General features: G+C 42.9%; 1 protein-coding gene across 6 annotated transcripts in view; it reads left to right on the top strand.

Annotated features, from left to right (window-relative positions):
- The window catches only part of LOC127434415 (phospholipid-transporting ATPase IB-like), a 74469-nt gene extending 47275 nt beyond the window's left edge, over positions 1-27194 (top strand). For all 6 annotated transcript variants that reach the window (XM_051687145.1, XM_051687144.1, XM_051687147.1 and 3 more), the window contains 13 exons: positions 3297-3469; positions 6678-6861; positions 7067-7177; positions 15545-15619; positions 16283-16405; positions 16891-16969; positions 17072-17133; positions 18005-18061; positions 19091-19198; positions 22187-22275; positions 22401-22505; positions 24930-25021; positions 25666-27194. In XM_051687145.1, coding sequence (XP_051543105.1) covers positions 3297-3469; positions 6678-6861; positions 7067-7177; positions 15545-15619; positions 16283-16405; positions 16891-16969; positions 17072-17133; positions 18005-18061; positions 19091-19198; positions 22187-22275; positions 22401-22505; positions 24930-25021; positions 25666-25760 — 1353 coding nt within the window. In that variant the 3' untranslated portion in view covers positions 25761-27194. The remainder of the gene's footprint in view (positions 1-3296; positions 3470-6677; positions 6862-7066; positions 7178-15544; positions 15620-16282; positions 16406-16890; positions 16970-17071; positions 17134-18004; positions 18062-19090; positions 19199-22186; positions 22276-22400; positions 22506-24929; positions 25022-25665) is intronic.

Below are 27194 nucleotides of genomic sequence, written 5' to 3'. Positions count from 1 at the left end.
CAAACTATGTTATGACACCAATTCTAAAGCATTGTTTTCTGCATTATATGTTCTGAAAAAAAAGTTTTCATATCTGCGTTTATCGGTAAACATATACGACGATACGATATATCTGTGAAAGGCCAATATCGGTAGGGTACTGTTCCTTACTAGGGCTGGGTTAAAATATAACTTTTCTGATTAATCACGATCTTCATTTTAGCAAACCTGATAACCATTCTTAAAATCCCAAGATCTACATTTTACTTTAAAGTTTACTTCAGTTTTCCTGAGGGATCATTTTTTGCTTTAATATGTAAGCAAAATGGACATAAATGAAATATATCCAAATGAATCACAATCTTATCAAAATCGGAACTGAATCGAGAGCTTGTGAATTGGAATTAAATCAAATCAAGAAATCTTTATCGATACCCAGCGATATATTTTTTACAAGGTAACAAGGCTTGGTTTAGGTTTGGACACACCCATTGACGCATCCTGTCTGAAGTTCAAGAGTTAATACTAAATTGAAGCAGTCATGAGTGTCTAATGTGTTAATAATAAACTAGTTAGCTGGGAAATTTCTTTCAGTTGGTAATGAATTACCAGTAGCAGTTTTCTTAGGCCACTGTTTATACCCAAACACACAACGACCCCACTGATCCATAATCACTCTTAATTCTTTCATTCCATTTGTGTTGTTTTTTCCCTCTTGTTTTCCCGGGTAAGGTGAAAGCAAACAGGAATTCCTGATTAAAAAGATAAACACACACACACATACACACTAACGGACAAAACATGTTCAGGTTGAGCTGAAGAGAGGAGATGAGCTCTAGTTACTAAGGAATCTTTATTGGCTGGTCTCAGCTCTGCCTGTATTTATATAGTCTGAGCACCGAGACTCATTTACTCACTGATTCAAAGCAAGATATTGATTGGAGTTGCCAGTTTAGAGTGAATTAATTTAACTGTATGATACACAAAGAATGTCATAGCACTGACAGGGACTTTCTACAGCTGTGTGAATGTATGTTTGTGTGCGTATGCGTGTGTGGCCGCCAGCGCCGTGCCTTGTTGCATGCTGTGTCGTCCACATGGTTCTTGTTAGAGAATGAAGGATGTTTGTTTCCTCTATTAGTGATTCTCTCCCCATTATCAAGATCACAATCAAAAACTGCCTCCAACCACATTTAAACAAACACACACATGCACATATTTCACGTTCTCTTTTTATCTCTCCATGTCTTTTCTATCTCAAGCATGCACGTGCGTACACACACATACACACTCACATGCACGTTTACTTGGCTATCTAAATGAGAGTTACTATACCATAGACCTCCATTTTTTTTTTTTTTTTGTATAAACTCATATTGACTACAGACTAACTATATAGATCCCATCCATTCATCTATTCTTTCTCTTTGTTTCTGTCCATCCATCCATCCATCTTCCTATCTTTCTTCATTCTTTTTTTATATTCCATCCATCCATCCATCCATCATTAGTTAGTTAGTTAGTTAGTTATTTAGTCAGTTACTTAGTTAGTTATTTAGGTACTTAGTTTGATAGTTAGTTACTTTACCTTTGTGCATCAATAAAAAAAAGTTACTCAGAGGTCCTTCGAGGACAAAAATGTCCATGTCAAAAAACTGCCATAATAATATTATATATTAATATTATTTTCCACTTTCAGTTGGTAAATTTTTTTTTTACCAACATCAGTTCTGATCATTACTACCAAATATTTATTAATTTTCAGGTTTTTAAACCTTTAAATGCCAGTTTGTTTACATAATGCCACTGTTGTTTTTTATGAAAAAACAAACAAAAAAATTAATTATTTTCCATATACTAAATGCTAAGGGAAAATTTGTTTTTTGGATTATCACAGTCTGGGATATGTCAGTGATTAGCAACAACATTGATTTTGATGCATTATTATTTTTTGTGCAGTGTCAGAATTAAAAACATCACTCAGGACCATGGAGGACAAAAATGTCCATGTCAAAAATCTGTCATAAAAATATTATATATTAATATTATTTTCCACTTTCAATTAGTTATTTTTTTTAACCAACATCAGTCCTGATTATAACTACCAAATATTCATTCATTTTCAGGATTTTAACCCTTTAAATGCCAGTTTGTTTACATAATTCCACTGTTGTTTTTTACACACACACACAAATTTCTCAATACACACATACAAAACACACTCTGACATCCATACCAGCACACCCACACAATTTTAGCTGCATCATTTATTCAATTGGCCTGCAGTGCTCTATAATACAGCAAACAGAAAATAGGAAAAAAGCATGTATTTGCTCCATAGGCTAAACATGAAAAATGGTGCCATCTGGTGGAAAATATTTAAAAAAATAATAATTTTGAAGCCAGCTCCGGAATGAAAGCATAATATCGTAGAATTCACGATTTTATGCTTTAATGGCACTGGGATCAAATATTGCAGTTTTAATGGGTTTCAATGGGGAAATTTTTTACCTGAAGGTCCTGAGTGTAACTATTTTGTGTACACAATGTATTATAGATGTATTTTAGGAACTGATGTTGAAATATAAAAATTCCCCCAAAAATACACACCTTTGGCAAAATTTATGCCGTTGGCATTAACAACCAAAATGATCGAAAAAACAAAAATCAAAAAGACAAAAATGTCCCGAAGGTCGCAAAAGGATTAAAAGTACATAGGGCCTATTCCGCCTTCAAACTTCAAGGCTGTTTAACTTTTTTTAACTTTCAGACAACTCTTTAAGTCAATATCAAAGTTTGTCTTGAATTTTACTTTTCTACTTTTCCTTATCCTTCTCTTTCCTTCCTCCATCCATTATCACATTTCTCTCTCCCTCTCTCTCTCTCCCCATATACAGTTCTTGTTGGCCAACAGTTCATGCTTTCGAGTCCTTTAAGGGCTTAGAGTGTCTCGGGTGACAGGATGATGTGGAACAGGTGTGTGTGCATGTGTGTGTGAGAGTGAGTGAGAGATTGTGGTGCTAACAACCCCAGTGACACCACTTAAAACATCCCCTTTAACTTCCTTTGGCATTACACTCTTGCTCTGATATGTGTGTATTATCCGCGTGTATGCGTGAGAAGTATGGTGTTAGGCAAATATAAGGAAATATGTGCTGGCATATTTTCTCATGAAGAGATTGGGAATGGTTTTATGCAGTTATAGACATGTTTTAGAAATTACTTTTTTTTTAAAAAAGACACATGAATGTATTGTACAGGACTATAGCATTTTTTTTTTTATTTTTTTTTTTAATTGGTCTTTTTCTTGTATTCAGGCAACCAGGGCCACACTAACAGCTCACTGTTCCTCGCTGGGTGACAGTCTGAGGAAAGAGAATGAGTTAGCGCTCATCATAGACGGACAAACTCTCAAATACGCCCTCTCTTTTGAAGTGCGGCAAGCCTTCCTTGATCTCGCCCTGTCCTGTAAGGCCGTCATCTGTTGCAGGTATACACACAAACTTTCCCACAAATATATGCACATCTCCATCTCAGAGCCTATACACTCTAAAGATTAATTATTTATTGCCATCATTTAATCACCTGCATGGTGTTCCAAACCCCTATGATTTTCTTTCTAAATTAAAAAAAAAATAAACCTCAATGTGTAGGGGTTTTGGACAACTTCCATTGCTTGGAAAAGAGCAGTTTGGACATATCGGACATTCTGTGTTCCACAGAAGAAAAAAATAAATAAAACAGGTTTGGAATAATATGAAATTATCACATATTTGCAGGTTTATGCCTTGTGTCTTGAAAGCTGTAGTCTAACATCGCATATATATTGTACATGTGAACAGTATGCGTAAACAAAAAAACACAACCCTTATTATCCCAATTTTTTTTTTTTTTTTTTTTTTTTTTACTGTGTGTGGCTGTGTTCGTGTGTGCATGCTTTTTAGTAAAAGGTTATGTCTTGCCCTGGGTGACTAAATAACTGGTGAAAATAGGAGCTTGGCTCCCAGAACAGAGGGGCTGTGGAGAGGTAATGTAATATACTGAGCTCTGTGCAAATGTCAAACTAATGACTCACTTACTGTCATTATACACACGCACAAACTCTCATACACACAGGTAGACAATACAGTCATTCATATAGTATTGTTAATTGCTGAGAGTGTTTATCTGAATATAAATAAGCGGTCTGTGTGGCGTGTTGTAAGCATTAAAGTTTTGATTCAATAATAAAGTGTCTTTCCATCTGTTGTGTGTGTCAGAGAGGGAGTTATTGACTTGCTGTTGCATAAAGCCCATATCCGGACTCTGGTCTCCAAGGCCCTACAAACCGGCTGAACCAACCTTTCCTCCCTCTCTAGCACCCCCACACTGTCCCAGAACTACATGAATTCACACACATCCTGAGACAGCCAACAGAGAGGAGCACAGTGTGTGTGTAGGTTTGGCTATTGTTAGGGGCTATTTTAGAAAATGTCCTCACAAATTTGGTGAAACGTGCCAAAAACTGACTTGTGAGGAAATTTGAAGTGGTCTTCACAATTTAAAATGCTCATAAATTGACCAAATCATGTTTTATTTTAAAAATAATAATGTCAGATGGTTTCTGTGAGGGTTAGATTTAGAGGTAGGGTATAGTAAATTTCACTATTTTAATATAAAAACCATCCTCACTAATATGGGTTTGAAGATGGGTTCAAAACTGGTTTGATGTTTTTAAAGTTTTAGGATTTAGAACCATTTAAAACAAAGAAATGTTATGACAAAATGAATTAGAAACATTGAAGATTCTTCATTATTTCTAGGTTACTAATCAAATAAGCACATTTGTGACATTGAACATGTTAACTACTATATAAAAAAGGTTTTTTTTTGCTTCCATTGAAACATACAAGATGCTCTTTGGAAAATTCTCAATCATGCTGGAATAACATGGATCATTAGGTTTTGCATAAACTTGTGAAGTCCATGCCACATTGAGTGCATGTTGTCATTAAAGCAAAAGATGGACCAAATACTAAGAAATTCTCAAATTCAATTCAGCTTTTCACTCAAATTGTTATGTTGATAAAACAATTTGTAATGGGGGAAAAAAACTTTATTAAATTAGAAACATGTAAAAAAGAAGCATTTTCACATATGAACTCTTGAACCATAAAGTTTTAAAAGTGTGTCTTAGTGAGAGAAAGTTTGCAGGGAAATTATCTGCATGTGTGTGTGTATATATGCTCCATGCATGGTGTCCGGAGTTCACACTCTGTTTGTTTAAAGAGCTGCTTTAACCTCCTTATTTTCTGCTCAATTCCACCATGAAGAACATTAGCCTGCCTTTCATCTGCCTGCTGCCTCAGATCTCCAGATCTCAGAGTTATAATGGAAAAAGGGTGGAATCGATCAACAACAATGACAAGAGAAAGCAGTTTGCTGAGGATTTGTCTTTTAGCTGCAGATTTTAGATTTCTTGACTATACCATGCTTGCACCATTGATCATACATCTCTGTATTAGATTGTCCTTTTCTGGTCAACTCTGAAACTTTGTATTGCAGCACTTCTAATATTAATGTCTACTTATAATGAATTGCTTGTGTCGTAGAATTGCTCATGCTTTGTCACTTTGGATAAAAGCGTCTGCTGAATGAATGCATGTAAATGTATATCAGTGGTCATTAATTTTCTTTAGAAATCCAAATCATATACCACACCTGCCATAGGGGAATTCCATAGGGACAAAGAAGCACAATAGTTTATGATTACATGTCTGCTGCAGATGCAAAAAAAGTACTATGGTGGAACCATGGTTCAATGATGGTACTAAATGGTAATACTATGGTGCTTTGATACATATCATGGTACATTAATATGGTAATTAATAAATACCATAGTATTTATTTGACTGCCATGGTATTACCACCTGATACCATCACTGTACTATGGTACCAGCACAGTACTTTTTTAGGTTTACATGGTACTACTACCATTGTACATGCGCAACAAATGAGGTATTTTTTTTAGAAAGAGCAAAAGAGTACCATGGTATCATTTCCAAAAATATGGTACAACAATGTTTTTGTTAGTGTTGGTTGATTTTGTAATGAAGCTGCCTTATCAAAACATTAAGAGGAAGCTCTTGTGCTTCAAAGTTTGTCATTTGAGTTGATAGATTGACAAATTCCCCATGACTAATGGAACATCTCACTTTGATTGTGTCACTTTTCAGCATCTTGTGGCATAAATGGCACATTTTAAGACATTTTGACAAGTTAATTTTAGTTTAGAAAAACATGCCTTGAGACCCCTGTGTTCTGTTGTGATCCATCCAGCTGCGTTTGAACGCAAGAGCGCGCCCTATGTATTATGTAAATGCCTCCTCATTTTTTTTCTGCTTGCTCTCTGTAAGTTTTACTTGATAAGAGCATGTACTGGGGCTGCACTGACTGCCCCCTGTTGACTAGGAAACACAAATACATAAAGTTGGTAGCTTAGGTTGCATGATTAATTGTTCAACGCATTAATTTTATATAAATAAACACTAAATTAACGTGTTAAATAGACAGCCCTAATTATAATACACCATTCAAGTAAAATGTGAACTTGCATACTGCCTTTGTCATTAACATAAGAGCCATTGTAGAACCAACAATGGCTGACATTTTCCTGATATGTAATGTGGCTAAATGAAATTGTTGTATTGTGTATCCAGGGTATCTCCGCTGCAAAAGTCGGAGATTGTGGACATGGTAAAGAAGCATGTAAAGGCCATCACACTGGCCATAGGAGACGGAGCCAACGATGTGGGCATGATACAGACGGCACATGTGGGAGTGGGCATCAGTGGGAATGAGGGCATGCAGGCCACCAACTCATCCGACTACTCTATAGCTCAGGTATGACACAACATTATTATTTGGCTAAGTCACACACACAAATACAAACATCTCAATGCCTCATCTTTACAAACTTAGACTACCACAACACAAAACACACAGCAGTCTTCTGCCCACAGCGCTGTTGTATCCGGGTAGATGTAATGGTTCATGTGTTCATGCGGGCAAACTAATTCCTTTCTCTCCCTCTCTTTGTCTCTTTTAGTTTTCCTACCTGGAGAAGCTGTTATTGGTTCATGGGGCTTGGAGTTACAACCGGGTAACCAAATGTATCCTGTACTGTTTCTATAAGAATGTGGTTCTGTACATCATAGAGGTATGAACATTAACCACAATCAAGTGTATATGTGTGTAACACTTTTAAAGTAATATTTCACCCAAAAATGAGGTCTCACCCTCATGTCTTTCCAAAACCTGTATGACTTTCTATCTTTCATGGAACACAAAATAAAAGTTTGGAAGAATGTTTACGATGCTCATAAATTACTGTAAAGCTAAAAAAACAAAAAACAATAAAAATATAAAAAAGTAACTTGTGTGCTATATTCCAAATCTTATAGCCATATGGTAGATTTGTGTAAGGAACAAATTTAAGTTGCACATAAATGGCTTCAGAATAAATGGCTTCAGATGATTTAAATATGGAAGACGCATAAGTTGTATGGACTAATTTTATGGTGAATTAAATATAAAAAAAAATAGTGTCATTTTTGGTGCTCAATGACATTCATTCCCGTTCACTTTTGTTGTATGGAAAAGAGCACCAAGGACGTTCTGCTAAACTTAACTTTGTGTTCCTCTGAAGAAAGAAAGTTATACAGGTTTGGAACAGCATGAGGGTGAGTAATTGATGACAGAATTTTCATTTCTGGATGAAGTACCCCTTTAAATAACATAATTTTGCCTTTAAAATGTGTTGAATTTACATGTCATGAGTTCAGTAAACTTTTAAAGATAGTCTCTGTTTCTCTCTACTCTTTCTCCCACATTCTTTTTCACTCCTTTTGCTTGTGTCTCTTTCACACAGACACATTTAAGTACATTAAGTAGACTGCTTGCAGCTGTTTGTGGAAATGTTTGACAATGATAAATGAGATGCCCCCTCTTTCCATCAACCCCCCCACCACAAATGGCAGCAGGTGCAGAGACATGCCCCCAAAGTCAGCACCCATTGCTCTGCTGTGTGTGTGTTTGTGTGTGATGATGATGATGATGATGTGGTTATGCATGAATGTGTGTATTATGGGAAAAGCTGGGTACAATGTACTCATGTGGGGGCTGTTAAATGTTTAGATGTCTCTATATTTTTGGAATGTGATTGTTGTATGAGCACATCTGTCCATGTGTCAGGGGAGAGGGGTGGTTCCCTATCTGTCACTCACTCGACGTTGTGTCGATGTAGTGACACTAGGGGTCACTCTTGGGAGCCCGAGACACCTCTGGTCTTTGATAAAAGGCCAATGAAAATTTGGTATTTGCATGCCACTCCCCTGGACATACGGGTATAAAAGGAGCTGGTATGCAACCACTCATTCAGATTTTCTCTTCGGAACCGAACAGTCATGCTCATTGAGCTGAATTCCCACGACTGTTCATTCACCTCTGCTGGATCTGATGGCGCATTTCAGCGGCTTCTCCCCCCTCTGCACTGGTGCACTGCAGAGAATGCCCCTGGGCGCTTCGGCGGAAAGAAAAGTGTATATTTCTCTAAAAGAGTATATTTCTCTAAAAGAGCGGCACACACGGAACGTCTTTTAAAAGACGCCTCTTTTTAAAGATGCCTTTCCGATTGTGTGTTATTCCTGGTTGCGCTCGTTATCTCTCGCCTTCTGACGGTCACGATCACTGTCTTTCGTGTCTGGGCACTGCTCACGCGGAGACAGCGTTCGTGGATGGTCATGTTCTCATTGCGAGGACATGTCAATGGCAACGATGTGGTCGTGGCTCGCCTTCATAAGAAAGCTAGCCACCCCAGAGGCTCCCCGCCTTGATCCTTTTACTCACGGGTATGAGGCCAGTGCGGCTAGCACTGGGGGCGATTTGGGGACCCCAATGGGACCGCCTCCGCCGGGTATCCCCCCGCGGACCTCCCATTCTCCCATTCAAAGCCACACCCCACCCCCGTTCCTTTCTTCCCGGAAGTGCATGAAGAGCTGACAAGGTCGTGGGAGGCACTTTTTTACTGCCCGGTCCCGATCTTTTCAGATTCCCCGCCCTCACTACCCTCGATGGTGAGGCGGTAAAGGGCTATTCAGCAATCCCCCGGTGGATAAAGGCGCTCGCGGTGCACCTATGCCCGCAGAGCGCCGCCACCTGGCGCGGGTGCCCAAAGCCCCTGTCCAAGGCCTGTAGGTTTACGTCATCTCTGACAGCCAAGGCCTACGGTGCCGCTGGACAAGCCGCCTCCGCCTTGCATGCCATGGCTCTCCTGCAAGTTCGCCAAGGCACTAAAGAAACTGCACGAGGGTATTTCCGCACCGGGATTGATGCAGGAGCTGCGCTCGGTGACCGACCTCGCTCTCCGAGCGACGGAGGTCACGGCGCGGTCTCTCGGGCGGACGATGTCCACATTAGTGGTCTAGGAGCACCACCTTTGGCTCAACCTGGTCGAGATGGGTGAGGCCGACAGGACACGATTCCTTGCTGCCCCCATCTCCCAGGCTGGCTTATTCGGCGACACCGTCTAGGACTTTGCCCAGCAGTTCTCGATGGTGGAACAGAAGACGGAGGCTATCCGGCATATCCTGCCCCGGCGCGGCTCAAGATCCCGCACCCCGTCTCCTCATTGCCAAGGGCGTCCCCCTGCGGTGACTGCACCGGTTCCGCCGCAGCCCGCCCCTTCGGCCCGGCCCTGGCGTGGAGTCTTTTTGTTACCTTTGCATTTAATTGCACTGCATGCCCCAGTGGCTGCAGTACTCAAGAGTTTAGCAAGAGCGGTTACCTTGTTCCCTGGGTCACGTATCCGGTGTGCACAGCCGTCATCACGACCACCGTCCACCACTCTATTTGGCAGGTTTGGCGCTCCAGCGGTGGTCTCCCGCCCCCGAACACCCAGCTGTGGCACAAATCCGCCCCCGATGTGACAGTCTCCACGGGTCACAAGGACAGGCCTCTTCCTCCCCCGTCCCAGGCTGTTCCGGGGGTGGTCATAAGGAGCCAGGTAAGTGCTTCGATGTCCTTAGACTCAGCACGGCCATGACATGGTGTGGCACCTCGAGCTCCGCCCCGCCGAGAGGCCCCACCTGCCGGTACGTCCGACGACGTTGTCCCTTTGGTCCCCCTTGCGCGGAACATGGACGCATGGCTTGCGCTTTCCAATCTGTCGCAATGGCTGGTCCGGACCGTCCGACTCGGCTACGTGATTCAGTTCGCCGGGCGTCCGCCCAGGTTCAGCGGTGTCCACTTCACCTTGGTGAAGGACGAAAACGCTGCTACCTTGCGCGGAGATTGCTACCCTCCTATGGAAGGGCGCGATAGAACCTGTCCCTCCAGCCGAGGTACTTCATCGTACCAAAAAAAGAGTGGGTTGTGGCCAATCTTGGACCTGTGAGTACTGAACTGGGCTTTACACAGACTCCCGTTCAAGATGCAGATGCAAAAACGCATTCTGGCGAGGGTCTGGCATCAAGATTGGTTCGCGGCGGTAGACCTGAAGGACGCATACTTCCACGTCTCGATCCTTCCTCGACACAGACCCTTCCTGTGGTTTGCATTTGAGGTTCAGGCATATCAGTACAAGGTCCTCCCTTTTGGCCTGTCCCTGTCTCCTCGCATCTTCACGAAGGTCGCAGAGGCAGCCCTTGCCCTGCTAAGGGAGGTGGGCATTCGCATTCTCAACTATCTTGATGACTGGCTAATCTTAGTTCACTCTCGGGACATGTTGTGCGCACACAGGGACTTGGTGCACACCTCAGCCGACTAGGGCTTCGGGTCAACCGGGAAAAGAGCAAGCTCCTCCCGGTTCAGAGCATCTCTTTTCTCGGTTTGGAGTTGGACTCGGTCTCTTTGACAGCGCGCCTCACGAACGAGCACGCCCAGTCGGTGTTGGTCTGTTTGAAGGCGTTCAAACAGAAAACAGCGGTTCCACTGAAACTTTTTCAGAGGCTCCTGGGGTATATGGTATCCTCAGCGGTGGCCACCCCGCTTGGGTTGATGCATATGAGACCGCTTCAGCACTGGCTTCAGACTCGAGTCCCGAGATGGGCATGGTGCCGCGGGACACATCACGTGGTCATCACTCCGGTCTGTCACCGTCTTTTCAGCCCTTGGACCGACCTCTCATTTCTACGGGCAGGTGTTCCCCTAGAACTGGTCTCCAGGCGCGTCGTGGTCACGACGGATGCCTCCAAAATGGGCTGGGGCGCTGTTTGCAATGGGCACGCAGCCGCCGGCTTGTGGACGGGCCCGCGACTGCATTGGCACATCAACTGCCTCGAGTTGTTGGCAATTCTGCTCGCCCTGTGGAGGTTTCGGCCATTGATCCAGGGCAAGCACGTGTTAGTTCAGACAGACAACACGGCAACGGTAGCATATGTCAACCGTCAAGGCGGTCTGCGCTCTCATTGTATGTCACAACTCGCCCGCCGTCTCCTCCTCTGGAGTCAGCAGCACTTCAAGTCGCTGCGAGCCACTCACATCCTGGGCAACCTCAACACTACAGCGGACGCGCTGTCACGACAGGTTACCCTCAGGGGAGAGTGGAGACTCCACCCTCAGGTGGTCCAGCTGATTTGGAGTCAATTCTGACAGGCACAGGTGCACCTGTTCGCCTCCCAAGAATCCTCCCCACTGCCTGCTCTGGTACGCCCTGACAGAGGCCTCCCTCGGCATAAACGCGCTGGCACACAGCTGGCCCCCTGGCATGCGCAAATATGCATTTGCCCCAGTGAGCCTACTTGCACAGACCCTGTGCAAGGTCAGGGAGGATGAGGAGCAGGTCATCCTGGTAGCACCCTACTGGCCTGCCCAGGCGTGGTTCTCGGACCTCACGCTCCTCGCGACATCCCACCAACCCCCCCCCCCCCCGGCGAATTCCCCTGAGGAAGGACCTTCTTTCTCAGGGACGGGGCACCATCTGGCATCTGCGACCAGACCTCTGGAATCTCCATGTCTGGCCCCTGGACAGGACGCGGAAGATCTATGCAGTGGTAGACACGATCACTCAGGCTAGGGCCCCCTCTATGAGGTGCCTGTATGCCTTTAAGTGGCGTCTGTTCGCTAAGTGGTGTTCTTCCTGACGGGAAGACCCCCAGAGATGCGCAGTTGGATCAGTGCTTTCCTTCCTGCAGGAGAGGTTGGAAGGGAGACTGTCCCCTTCCACCTTGAAGGTGTACGTTGCCGCCATAGCAGCACACCATGATGCAGTCGACGGTAGGGAAGTACGACCTGATCATCAGGTTCCTAAGAGGCGCCAGGAGGCTGAATCCCCCCAGACCGCACCTTGTTCCCTCATCGGACCTCTCTGTAGTTCTTCAGGGTCTACAGAGAGCCTCCTTTGAGCCTTTGCAGTCAGCCGAGCTTAAGGCACTCTCCTTGAAGACTGCCCTCCTGACTGTGCTCACTTCCATCAAGAGGGTAGGAGACCTGCAAGTGTTCTCTGCCAGGGAAATGTGCCTGGAGTTCGGTCTGGGCTACTCTCACGTGATCCTGAGACCCCGACTGGGCTATGTGCCTAAGGTTCCCACCACCCCTTTTAGGGACCATGTGGTGAACCTGCAAGCGCTGCCTCAGGAGGAGGCAGACCCAGCCCTGTTGTTGCTGTGTTCTGTGCGCGCTTTACATATCTATTTGGATCACACACAGAGCTTTAGAATCTCTGAGCAGCTCTTTGTCTTCTTTGGTGCACAGCGGAAAGGAAGCGCTGTCTCCAAGCAGAGGATCGCCCACTGGCTCATTGACGCCATAACTATGGCATATCACGCCCAGGACATGAGCCCATTCTACCAGGGGTGTAGCGGCTTCCTGGGCCCTGGCCAGGGGTGCCTCTCTAACAGACATTTGCAGAGCAGCAGGCTGGGCAACACCCAACACCGTTGCAAGGTTCTACAACCTCCGGGTGGAACCAGTTTCGTCCCAGGGAGTGGCACGCAACACAAGCGGATAAGCCCAGGATATCCGGCCGGGTGTATCGCTTGCACATAGCGCCTTCCACCTCCTTTTGAGCTGAAGACGTGTGCCATTAATTCCCAGTAGTGTTCACAAGTTTGTTCCCTGGTTGACTTCCTCCGAGCCCTGTGGCAGTCGAGTTTTCAGAGAGACTCGCTGCCGGCCCAGTACACATGCTAACTAAGAGCCCTGTTCTGGAGTAGGTGCTCTGCATGTGGCGGTTCCCTGTAAGGCTAACCCCATGCTATATATATTTCATTTCCCTGTTGGCAAACTCCATGTTTGTAGTAACTCCTACCCCATTGGGTAGGATCTATCTTGAAGATTCTCCACATGGTCGGAAAGACCATGTGACGTATTCTTCCACTTAAATATCCCCCCCTCTCTTTGGGCGAGGTGTGGTCTCCGCAGTGTCTTCCCCTTGGGAGGGACACCCCCCGACTAGACCTGGCGGCCCAGTCGGATAATCCCCCTTCTTTTTTAGGGAGTGGAAAAAGAGAAGGGGAAAAGAGGCCATGACTGTGTTAAGCCTGTCTCTATCTCTTGAGTAGTCGACTTGTCCCCAAAGGGCCGTTCGACACTCATAACTATGTTGGGGGAGGTTACATGTCGACCTGGTGTGCTGGCTATGAGGCACACAGTAGTCTGCCCACCACACACCGCCAGTTCACGTAACACAGTTCAGCCAATTGTGGCGTTTCGTATAGGGACCCCTAGTGTCACTACATCGACACAACGTTGAGTGAGTGACAGATAGGAAACATCATGGTTACTTGTGTAACCTCCGTTCCCTGATGGAGGGAACGAGACGTTGTGTCCCTCCTGCCACAATGCTGAACTACCCGCTGAAATGGCCGGACCTTATATCGGGTCCTCAGCATAAAACCTGAATGAGTGGTTGCATACCAGCTCCTTTTATACCCATATGTGGCATGCAAATACCACTCGCCAATTTTCATTGGCCTTTTATCAAAGACCAGAGGTGTCTCGGGCTCCCAAGAGTGACCCCTAGTGTCACTACATCGTCACAACGTCTCGTTCCCTCCATCAGGGAACGGAGGTTACACAAGTAACCATGACGTTTTGGGGTCCTACCAAGGATTAACTTCCAGCAAAGAAGAGTTTTAAAGGTCAAAGTTCACAGACTGTCTTTGTCTTTATAGCAGAGACATGGGGGATAGACAGCAAGTGTATGTATGTGTGTGTGTGTGTGTGTGTGTGTGTGTGTGTGTGTGTGTGTAGGCTTTTGTTTAAGTGAACTGACCTCTGCCTTGGTTTGTGATGTTGACCGAAAGCAGCATGACACGCAAGTTTCCATGTTAAGGCCTTTGCACACCAAATGCAAATTTGCGCCATGATGTCTAGCTTTGATCAACATTTTGAATTGAAACCATAGATTCCTAACAAGCCATTCTCACCTGGAGCGAACATTCGTGCTGAATCACGCACTGACAAAGCGAGGCTTTTTGTTTCCGATGAGTGTGTCATTTTTTTTCTTCTTTGCCGGCTGATGAAATGCCCTGACCAGTAAAATATGACCTTTGGATCACGTGGCAGGAGCTGCTGCAGTTAACAAAACCAGCGCAACATGTGGCACTAAAGCACAGAAAGCTGTTTTGAGCACCGACATTAAACGCTGAAGGAACTTGAGGAAGAAATCCTGATCCAGCAGTGAGGATGTTTATGTCATTTGCAACAAATGCCTTAAAAACTGAAACATATTTTCTCATATGGGTTCTCTTAACATGTAAATGATATGTTTGCCTTGCATCTCCTTTAAAAAACTCTCTGAACTTTACGGATCTTAAGTGTTTTTCTTCGCCAAATATGAACAATATTAATACTATTGCTGTGACTTGCAGTGCAGTCTTTGTATCAAAATGCCTTTGTAAACCAAACGTGGTATTGTCTCCACAAAATCAGTATTATTCCAATTGACAACATCTGTTATAACAGTCATTATATGTGTGTGCATTAAGCAGTGATTTTAAACAAATATACTTAACACAAATACAGTATATACAGTATGCGTGGCAGTAGCATATAATCAGTATTGTTCCAAATTATAATGATCACCCCTCAGACTGTGTACACATGTAAATACTGGCAGTGAACTTGTCCAGCAGGTAAACTGAATGAATTTATGAAGTGTCTCAAATGTTTTCTTTCTTGTTGAGCATATCAACAACAAACTCTTCATTAGTGTTGCAGCTTGTAGTGAAATCCATTTTCTTTTTTTGGTCTGCTTTTCAAGTACTTCTCATTCTTCATAGGTAGAGGTTGGACCAGCTCAAAGGTGCATTGAGCAACCTAACGTACCGGTGGTAAATTGCTTGTCGATTAGGGCCACCTATTGTAAAGGCGTGAATGTGCTAACGGCGATCATTCGCATCATTTTCAATATACAAGGGCCATTCTTCGGCGATTCGCCTCTCATAATTACGTCGCCTTTGGTGGGCAAAGGCGTTTACTCTTGTCTGTTCATGTCTCTTTTCTTTATTCTTTCACTATTTCACTATTCTTTCGTCTTCACTTACTGTATTTTTTTACCACATTTTACCCTTTCTGTTGTCCTTAGCTTTGGTTCGCATTTGTAAACGGTTTCTCTGGACAAATCCTGTTTGAACGGTGGTGCATTGGCCTGTACAATGTGGTGAGTGTATCTATCCCACTATCTCTCTTTCTCAGTTGTTTTATTATTTTGAAACATTTTAATGGCCATAAGATCTGTTCCTAAACCTAGTAAGCTGCTTACCTAGACAGCCTTTTAAAACATCATAGGTACGTGTCCAACACAAGGGCTGTTCCGAAAGGTTAAGCAGCAACATTAAGAGATCGCATTTTGGTCAAATCTAGGGCAGGATCACATGTATCCTTAACGGAGAATGCAACCTCAGAATGCATTGTGACAAGCTCAGTAAAGATAACAGCAGAGACGGTCACCAACATATGTTGTGTTTTAAATGCTGGTCCACAACATGGGATGCTGGTGCGCTGGTGTTCCAACAATGCTTTTAATTAAATATGTTAACCAGCTTAACTTCTTCGTTTAACCAGAATTACCAAAAAATCATACTAGTTTGTTGCATAGTGTGTGACGTGCCTACGTTCAGCATTCTAAATCACTTATGAGACCAATTATGTTTTGAATGCTGCCTTAGAAGCTACTTATTAAGGCAGTTAACAGCAAAACAGCACACTTGGGTTTGGTACAGAGCCATAGTTTGTAGGTTTTGTTTAGATGCAGAGGAATGATATTCTACAGTACTTGAAGATAATTGACTTTAATAATTGAGTGTGTGCATATGTGTTTCAGATCTTTACAGCACTCCCTCCTTTCACATTGGGGATATTTGACCGCCCATGCAGTCAACAGAACATGCTACGATTCCCTCAGCTCTACCGCATAACACAGAATGCAGAAGGTTTTAACACTAAGGTATCATAAACACACACACACAAGAAGACAATCATGGGCATGCATAACAACAAATACTATAAGACTCATAAATCTGTCTGCAGTAGGGTCAGACTTATTATGATAGTCATGGTATGCTACGTCCAGACCTGTAATTGATTATCAAGGTATGATGTTGTTAGCAATGACATCATGTTGTTTTGACTGTTCATTTCCTGAATGCAAGAAGCAGCACTGTTACCACAGAGATACTGATGAGATTCAAGAGGCTAGAATAAGGAAGTCTTTCATTTATGGCAGAAGGTCTGTGTTTATGTGTGTGTATTTGTGTGCATTAGAGGTGATCTGGGGGACACTGCACTAGCTGTGCAATTGCAGAGAAACTGTTTGTGTGGGCTATGTGTATCTTGGCATTAGACTGTCTTAACTGACTCCTCGCCCCCCCCCCTCGTTCCTACTTTCTGTCCCTCCTTTCTCTCTTTCATTCACTCTTTCTCTTTTTCCAGGTCTTTTGGGGTCACTGTATAAATGCTCTCATTCACTCCATTATTCTTTTTTGGTTTCCACTCAAAGTACTGGAGCACGGTAACTACCACAAGCACTCACACAAACACACACACTTAAAACACTTAAGCTTGAGTGTGTAAATTGTTGAGTATCTTTCATCAACCCCTTTTGTTTCTTCAGACACTCCCTTTGACAATGGCAACAGTGTCGACTACCTGTTTGTGGGGAACATAGTCTACACAGTGAGTCATCAGTCAATCACAGCATGGCATTTATCGCATCGTTGCCCTCCCTGCCAATAAGTAGTCACACATAATTTCCGTGCTAGTGCCTTTTCTCCATTTGTGCTTTAGTCGTCAGTGTTTACTCGGTAAACTTGTTAATGCCTCTTTTCACTGGCTATTCTTGAAAAAAATCCTTATGAAATGATCGCAACTCAAAAAAATGACAGAAACCCCAACTCTTAGGACACTGACCAGAACAGAAAAGACAGCTTACCATTGGCCAATGTGTGCGCTTCACGGCTGAACTACTACAGTTCAAGTCAGCTATTTAGGGTTATGACAGTAACTGGATTTGTACATTTTCTGAAGTAATTGTGAGTGGTGGTTCTAGGTGGTTGCCAGAATTTTACTATGCGGTTGCTAGGGTGTTCTGGGTGGTCAGATGTTTTTGCGTTGTGCTTTTGGACTAGGTTCCATTATAGAAATGAGGCCATGTGTGTGTGTTTGTGACCCAGACTATTAAATACAGTATGTTGGAAATCTGGAGGCGATACTAGACTCTAGCCATTAAAACAGTAATGAATGAGTCCCATGGTGAGTAAAGTCTTTGTCTGCTGGTATTTCTATCTGTTCCTTACAGGCTTCTGAGTGTGTATGTGTGTGTATGAGTGATTACTTTAAAGGGTAAATGTGTAATTGTGTGTATTTTAAAGCTGTATTTGTTGCTAGAGGCAGTAGTAAGTTAATGCCTGTGTGAAAGCCCTCATCTGGTTTTATGTACTCAAGTGTAGTGTATGTGATACTGTACAGAACGTTTTACCAGGATGATGAGTGCATATCATTACTGTTATTTATGACCACTCTCTTTCTCTCTCCCCCCCTGCTGCAGTATGTAGTGGTAACTGTATGTCTGAAAGCCGGTATGGAGACCACAGCATGGACAAGGGTAAGTCAGTCACCATCCTCCAACAAAACACACACATACACACACTCCTCGCAGCCGGCCGCCTGAGCTCAAAGTAATGAGCATCTCTGGCAACAATTATGAAAACCCCATCTAAAACAACAAATTTATTACAAAGAATGTGTTAAATCTGGAATGAAAGGAAATCACATAACAGAACATTCTCAAGTTTGCACATGATATTTTGGATGTGTCCGATTCTGTAGGTAGGTCATGTATATTCCGGGAAGTGCCATTGCTTTAGATAGATGGAGAACATGTACTGGTGCTATGTCAGGACATTTCTCTGTCCCGCTGTGATGTGTGTTGAGGAGACGTCGACACTCCCTGTCCGTTCAGCTGTCCACGCACCAGCACTTGTGATGAAGTAAAGCCCCCTTGGAATTCACACGGTGTCCATTACAGACAGAGAGGCTTTGCTGATGTGTTGGAGAAGTCTATATTCAGTGCGTCAATGAATGGTTTGAAATTGACCATGATCCAGCTCTCTCTATTGCTCTCAATATATATATTAAAGAAACATTTGACACCATTTTTTGTCTTACATTTTATTACCAGTAGTGGTTATCAGACTCATAATTGCTCTTTATATGTCAAAGCTGAGCTGGTGCTCTTGGTACTAGTTTCTCTGTAGACATTATAATCTTCGGTCAAAAGATAGTGTACATCTGACTGTTCCTCATGTTAGGTCTGAGCTGGGAATACAAGGTTTAATGTTCAATGCCCAGCAATATCCAATACATACATAAAACTGACTACATAATGTGACTACACTTCTTCCATTGGCTGAATTTATGGCACTTGACCTTGAGTTTGGCCATTGTTTTGTATTATTGTCTTCTGCTTGATTTTAGTTTTCATTTTACAAATAGTCTTTAATTTGTCATATGTTACCTTCTAATTGTATTTTTTGCTGCCTTTTGCTTACCATTACAAAAGTGATCTCAACGAGTGTTTTATCTTGGTTAAATAAAAGTTACTTACTAACTAACTCTCTCGCTCTCTGCCTAGTTTTCTCATCTGGCTGTATGGGGCAGCATGGTGCTCTGGATGCTTTTTTTCACTGTCTATTCTGCTATCTGGCCAACCATTCCAATAGCGCCAGATATGTTGGGCCAGGTGAGTGCATACACACACACACACACACACACACACACACACCTGCTCATTCTCATACCTTCTCACACGCTCATTAATCTGACTGCCGTCCGGCGCCTGGACGACTTGCTCTCTGTGTGTTCCGTGTCAGATTTATGGCCTGATGTCCCACTCCGCAGTCCCACTGCACCTGCCACGCAGTCACCCGAGCCCCAGGCTTTTACGGCCTACCCTGGAAGTGTTGACTCAAGCGGGTGGGCTGGTTTGTGCAACACTACAGACATCTCAATGTGTGTTTACATGAGGAACACTCCAAGTTTTTCCCTGTCCCAACAGGGATATCCACAGAGTGTGGGGCAGTTGGGGGTGGGATAGAGCTCTCTGAAACTCTTTGGCCCATTAATTAAATTTGTGTCAGAAATCAGTAATGTGGGGGCCTGGGTAGCTCAGCAAGTAAAGACGCTGATTACCACACCTGGAGTCGCAAGTTCGAATCCAGGGCGTGCTGAGTGACTCCAGTCAGGCTTCCTAAGCAACCAATTGGCCCGGTTGCTAGGGTGGGTAGAGTCACGTTGGGTTAACCTCCTCGTGGACGATATAATGTGGTTCTCGCTCTTGGTGGGACACGTGGTGAGTTGTGCGTGGATGCCGCAGAGAATAGCGTGAGCATCCACGCGCTAGGTCTCCGCAGTAACACGTTGAACAAGCCACGTGATAAGATGCGCGGATTGACTGTCTCAAACGCGGAGGCAACTGAGATACGTCCTCCGCCACCCAGATTGAGGTGAGTCACTACGCTACCACGAGGACTTAGAGCGCATTGGGAATTGGGCATGCCAAATTGGGGAGACAATAAAAAAATTTTTTTTAAAAAGAAATCTGGAATGTGCTCAAGTATCCCCACAGCTGCTCTCATAGAGAGAAAGAGACAGGACATCCCTTGCTCTTTACCCTAAAGCATAGGCTTTTCTTCCCAGACGCTCATTTCTTAATCTCTCCATCTCCATGTAGGCCAAACTAGGAGAGCATATGCATGTGCATGTTTTTCCATCGCTGTATATCAGTGTGTGAATTTTTGCGCGTCGCCTTGTCTGAGAATTCAGGAGGGTTGGCAGTCTGGGGGTGTATGTGCAGCTGTTGTAAGGGGATGCCTCCTAATGGTTTTCAGAGTCCAGCAGAGTCCGCCGGGAATATCAGTTGTGGAGGATGCTTAACCCTCTCCTCTCATTGGGATCACTTGATTGCACACCGTGAAGTTGCTCCAGTCTATGGGATTAACATTAAAAGTTACCTCAGGAAAAATGTATCCTGTTGATCATATTTTATTTCTGAATGCTCTGAAGTAATAAAATTTGGAATAGATTTAATGTTTCTCTCATACTGAAAAGAAGCAATTGACAACAGTTCAGCCATGCCAATTAATCAACCAGTATTTTGCTATTTTAAAATTGATCTGCAAATAATATTATAGAATAGAATAGAATAGAAACTTTATAGAATAGAATAGAAACTTTATTTATCCCCTTAGGGAAACTGGTTTTGCAGTGTACCATTGGCAGTTCACAATACACTCACACAGCACTTGACAAACAATGCGACAACACAGTGTACATTTTAGACAAGTTATAAATGAAATAAGTTAATAAAGAATTTACACAGTCATAATTAAAAATAAATACATACAATGAATAAATAGATACATTTAAAAGAATGGCCATAAGTTAAGTCTACCTTACATTATTCAGTAGTGAAATTACAGATGGAATAAAAGACTGTTTCATCTATTTGTTTTGGCATCGACCGTGTCCACTAGCTCCAAAATTAGCCTTGTAAATTTATGCATATTTTCCCCCCAATATTTTTAAGTGAATTTTAACTAAATACTGTATACATACTTAGTTTCAGCAATTTTGTGTATGTCTCATTTGCTCCGGTCAATACCGGTCACCCTGCTCTCTAGGTATCACCATCATCGACCATTATAGAAACTCATATACACTGATCAGCCACAACATTAAAACCACCTGCCTAATATTGTGTAGGTCCCCCTCATGCCGCTAAAACAGTGCCAACCCACATCTCAGAATAGCATTCTGAGATGCTATTCTTCTCACCACAATTGTAAAGAGCAGTTATCTGAGTTACCGTAGACTTTGTCAGTTCGAACCAATCTGTCCATTCTCTGTTGACCTCTCTCATCAACAAGGCATTTCCGTCCACAGAACTGCCGCTCACTGGATGTTTTTTGTTTTTGGCACCATTCGGAGTAAATTCTAGAGTCTGTTGTTTGTGAAAATCCCAGTAGATCAGCAGTTACAGAAATACTCAAACCACTCCATCTGGCACCAACAATCATGCCACGGTCCAAATCACTGAGATTTGTTCCCCATTCTGAAGGTTGATGTGAATATTAACTGAAGCTCCTGACCCGTATCTGCATGATTTTATGCACTGCAATGCTGCCACACGATTGGCTGATTAGATAATCTCATGGATGATTATTGGTGCTTCGTAGTACTCAGATAACCGCTCTGTACAATTGTGGTGAGAAGAATATCATCTCAGAATGCTATTCTGAGATGAAGGTTGGCGCTGTTTTAGTGGCACAAGGGGGACCTACACAATATTAGGCAGGTGGTTTTAATGTTGTGGCTGATCGGTGTAGGTTGAGCTCTACTAAAGAGGCTACTTCAGAGACTTTTATAGTTTTAAACAATTAGTATATATAGCCTACTGTTAGCTATTATACTTGGCCTACTGGTCCATTTTTTTTTTTTTTTTAAAGATGACTCATTAGGGAAAAAACATTTTATTCGAGCAAATAACAGAGATGGTGGGGGAGATAGACAGAAGACAAATAAGTAATTAACCTCTGCCATTAACAGGGGTCAAAGATGACTCAGTCAGTCGACAGCTGCTTTTAGGAGAGAGAAATCCTGCATTGATTGAGTGTTGTAATGTTTGCGGAGCATTGATTTCAAATTGACGATTTGTTTATCTTTGTTTTAGGCTGGCAGGGTGATGCAGTGCTGGAGCTTCTGGCTGGGCCTTATACTGGTGCCAACAGCATGTTTACTCAAAGATGTGGTGTGGAATGCGTAAGTAACATACCACACACACTTCAGTGTATTTATGGAGAAAATATAGTGTGATTTGGCAATGTATATTAGCTACTCACATAAACAGACTGACAATTTCACACTGTCTGGCTTTGTGTGTTCAGAGGACGACGCACAGTGAAGAAGACTCTGCTAGAGGAAGTGCAGGAATTAGAGGCTCGGGCTGTGGACCCAAGAGCAGCCGTCCTCAGAGATGCCAGCGGCCGCAGGTATGTCTTTAAATTTGACTTGAAGCCAAAGCAAACAACTGTAAAACTGTAAATGTGTCTTCCCCTTTAATACCTCAAACTGATTTACCAGGCATTTTATCAAGGTTTAAAATTGGTCTCTCTTCACACAAATGCATAATTGAAACTAGTCAAACCAGTTCACAAATTGGTCTGAATCATTCATTTGCGTATCAGTCTGAATTTAAATGATTTTTAAAATCCTTATACAGTGATTACTGTACAAATGACTGGAAAGGTCATGGGAAAGTCATGGGAATTAATTGGTCAAAAAAATATGGGAACCCTGTTTTTATCTCTTTGTGTTATGTTTTATTTATCACCATACTGTGATATGTCGTATGTTATTGTGTTATGTTATCAACGTATCATTTGTTTATGCCTGCATGTTAATTGCAAATGATAGTTTCTGGATGTGTTTGAGAAAGAGACATTATTTAAGTTCATTGTGATTCTCTTACCCCTGCCTGAACGCTCACAGACCCAATGCTGAGGATTCATAGACTAAAGAGTCAAAGGCAGGCATGCATGCAGGTAGAACCAGTCTGCCTGAATGTCACCATCTGTTGGGATTTGGAATGACCTCTATTTCCCTCTCCCTTTTTCCCTAAACATTTCATTCTATCATCATTATATCTTTTGACTTTTCTTTTTCCTCTTCTCTTTCTGTTTCCATGTTTTGCGAGGTCAGGAGGCCATGAGCTGGTTAGCTGGTTTGCGTAGCTATAAGGTCTGGGTGTGTGTAGCATCCTTCGAAAGTAGTTAAAATTATCTCTGTGCATGTGTTTGTTTTCATACTGTTTGTAGATTTTGAGGCTGACTGTGTGGAATAATTGTGTGGACTAATAGTTTTTGCCCAGGGATATTACAGAATATTGCACTACATATTGAGTTTGGTGTTTGGCCCTATGGCCCTATATGAGACAAATGTACAGTATGTGTAGCCTCATGCAGTTTTTCTAATACCTTGAAGAGGTTTTTGTGGTCTTTAGGCCACTAATTTATATGGCCATAGAGTTGACAGAATGGACTTCTAATCAGAGGGATGTTAGCCATAAACCCTGTTTGGGTTTACCCCCTTATTCTCCCAGAGGGAAGTGCTTAACCTCATTTGTTTCAGTATATATCCAGCTGAAATGATAATGGGTGCAAGTCATTCTGAACGAGTGTCCAAAGTCTGCTGAATGATTAAACATTAGTTTTGAATTCAGCATTTTGAGGTGGAGGCTGGGACAATCGAAGAGTACATCTTAGGCATTTCGACTTGCAAATCTGTCGACCTGAGAAGACCTCAGCTAGCCATACTGGACATGGGCGAATTATTTTCCACAAGTCTAATCCCAACCTGGACTCGATCATGAGGGACAATCAAGGGGAAAATAAGTTAATTAATCAAAACAACTGTTCCCCACCAAAACGTATATTTCCAAGATTGTCCTCAGTTTCAGAGAAAGACTGCTCTAAAATGACAAAGAAAGAAAGAGCTCTGGTTACAAGTGAGCCTATGCGTCATTCCATTATTTTATTTCTTTATTTATACATTCATCATCCCGTTCTTTCAACCGGTCATCTGTTTTGCAGACATAGTTTTTGTTGGCTGACTTTCTGCCATTTCTCATACACTGTTGCTGAATTTTTTTACAGCACAGCCAAATGAATGCCACGTCCTTCCCAATGATAACAGTGCAAACGGTCCCCTTCATAGCGCAATAGGATTTTGAGCTGTAACCTTGAAAAGTTTGGCCATCCTCCATGACAACTGGTTTTCGTATCACACTCTCTCTGTTATGGATGGGGGGAAATTTTCTTTTATCTGATATACAGGGAAACATCATAGACTGATTCTTCAACTTAGAATCTGTTTATTAAAGATGAGGTCAGGCTTGCTCAATTTCTCTACATTTTGAAACTGGCCACAAAATGGCATTGGAATTCATTGATATTTTGCCATTTAAGTTAGTAATTGGAAACTAATTTATTGGGTACATACATTTTTAGGATAGAGAACTGTTTTATGCTCTTAGTATTTTATCATTTTTTATTTTGAAGGATGAGAAGCTTGAGGATTTAGGGCTGTGGATATATTTGAAGAGTTGCTGTGCTGAGTTTAATGTTGTTTAGGAGTGGTTTGGGAAGCCATTTCTTAGAATTGTTTGGGTGTGTGTTTTCTGCTCGACTGATCATCATTAATTGTATCTGTTGTGTGCCAAGACTGCCACGCAGAAGAGTAAAAGTCTGCGTGTTATAGAAATGGTGGTGTGATATCTTAGTTGTATCTCAGCATGTGATTTGATCTCTAGTTTGTCAGTCATTCCTGTGTGCCTTCATTATAGCTTATCAATCATTAGCTCTGCACTGTGATTGGCGAGATTACCTGTCTGTCTCTCTCTCTCTCTCTCTGTCCAGTCTGAACGAGCGTGCCCACCTGCTGACACGGGTCTTTAGGAAAACGCCCTCCAGCGTGGGACGCTCAAACTCTGTGCAGCAGACCGTGTCACGTAAGTTAAAGTTCCTCACACACACACATTTTAACACACTGAATACAAGCTTAAATAAACTGCTTAAAAGACCTACATGAATTTCCATGCTGGTTCAGGGTGGATAGTGCTGGTTTGGTCCTGGTCAATTAGGTGGACCAGCATAGCAATGATAAACTTAGCTGGTGAAGCTGGATGATCAAGGAAGTCTTGCTGTTTAAAATAGTTTAGATGCCTGGTGGGGACTCCAGCAAACCCTAGAGGAAAAGTTTTATTGCTACTTCATAGCTCTCAAATCTGAAGGGTGTTCTCCATTATGTTGCATTAAAGTATCAACCTTGTCTCCAATATTTCTCCTAAAAATTCCTTTCAAGAAAAACAAATAGCCACAAATGAAACAATTGACACTCAGAAAAATCTGAGAAGCAGGAGACATAACCAATGCAGGAGGCCTAATCAAAATGTTCTCTTCTTTTAATCTCATTGGGGTCTAGCAGAAGCAGTTGAGGTACTAAAGAGATCTCATTTGTGATTTTTCTTTCCTGTGGGACCAGCATCCAAAGCTGGGTGACCAGCCTTGCTTTATCTTGCTTTTGCTGTATCAGCAAAGTGTGCCTTGATTAGCATAAATGTGATTATGCCTTTTCTCTTTCTTTTCCCCATAGATGGATATGCGTTCTCACAGGAGGAGCATGGTGTGGTGTCTCAGTCCCAGGTTGTACGCTCCTACGACACCACCCGTCAACGGCCCAGTCTATAGCTGGGCAGCATTTTGCTGAGGGATCACCACAGCAACAGCTGGTAGAGACTTTAATGACACACCTGTGCTGGGTGATCCTGCTGTGGCCTTTTTGGAACTTTAACCTAAACTAACTGAACTGGGAACAGCTAGCGCACTACTGGACCCAGCTACATTTCACATGGCCTCCCACAACGAGGCTGGACTTTTTGGAGGGTGTGGATGTACGGAAACAGAGGGCTAGGGTGGGCTGGGAAATTGTCGCACTGAAATGGCCAGTCAAAATGCACTACTCATGAACGAACAGGCAAAAGGAGCCAAGTAGCATCCAGAAGTGGAAATGTGTCATAATGTTTCATCACTATCATGAGTTACAAAACTGCTGCATAACCACTCTGTGGAATCTCTCTTTTGTCTGCATTCGGTTATATATATCGTGTGGGTGCGTGGATGCATCTGCATGTTTGTTTGAGCAGTGAGCATATATATGCACTGAGACAGATCTCAATTTTGTTGTGTGTATGGCTTGTCTGTTGCACTTGCTATCTGTTTCATTGACTTGAATGATTTATGGAGAGACCTTTGTCTTATGTGTGTGTGTGTGTGTGTGTGTGTGTTGGTTGGGGCAGCTGTTGTGCACTTGTGTGTGTCTGCATGTGTTTGTGAGAGGGTGGTTATGTGTGTGTGTGTGTGTGTGCGTGTGTTTTTGAGCCCTAACATCCATGTCTCCAGAGATTGGAGTTTGGTGTATCCGTCATCACCACGGCGATGCAGAGGAGGGGAGTCCATTCTAAATAAACACAAAACACCCACACACAGTGACACACCCACCCACACATGTATACACACTTTGGAGGAATTCCTATTACAGACCTGAGATGGAGGAGTTGTGTGCGTTTCTGAATATGTGTGGCTTACAGATGCAGGGCATTGCTTTAGACCCATCTCTGTCAACAGACCTGCTTGGCACACATGCACACACACACGCATCATACCCCCTCCCATCCAACAAGGTTACCAAAACACACAGCGATTCCTCTGAGGTGGAACCCCCACTACTGCTCCCACCCTGCAGCATGGAGCTACCCAACTCACCACACACACAAATACACCTTATCACTCTCTTGCTCTCTCTTTCATTCTCTGTCTTAGTCTATCCCTTCCACTAATCTTCTACTTAATGGCAACCTTTATACAGAGTCTGTATCTTAGAGCTCATGTTCTCTCCTTCTATCTACCCTTCTCTTTCTCTGTCTCTCTCTCCAGATCAGCAATCTCCATGTCTTCTTGTTCTCTTGGTCTAGTTAACCTTTCAGTCCCCCCTCTGTTTCACTCAGTGGTTGCTGTGGATCACAGCTGTAGCTATGTTTTGCCCGCTTTCACTCAACCTGTCGGGTGTTTGGACTGTTGTGTCAAATAAACTGGACTTGTGACTCTGTGTCATTCTCTTTTTAA

Source organism: Myxocyprinus asiaticus, chromosome 44, assembly GCF_019703515.2.
Source record: "Myxocyprinus asiaticus isolate MX2 ecotype Aquarium Trade chromosome 44, UBuf_Myxa_2, whole genome shotgun sequence".
In the NCBI taxonomy this organism is placed as follows: Eukaryota; Metazoa; Chordata; class Actinopteri; order Cypriniformes; family Catostomidae; genus Myxocyprinus; species Myxocyprinus asiaticus.
The sequence above is the reverse complement of the archived record's forward strand: the minus strand, read 5'-3'. Positions and strand labels throughout refer to the sequence as shown.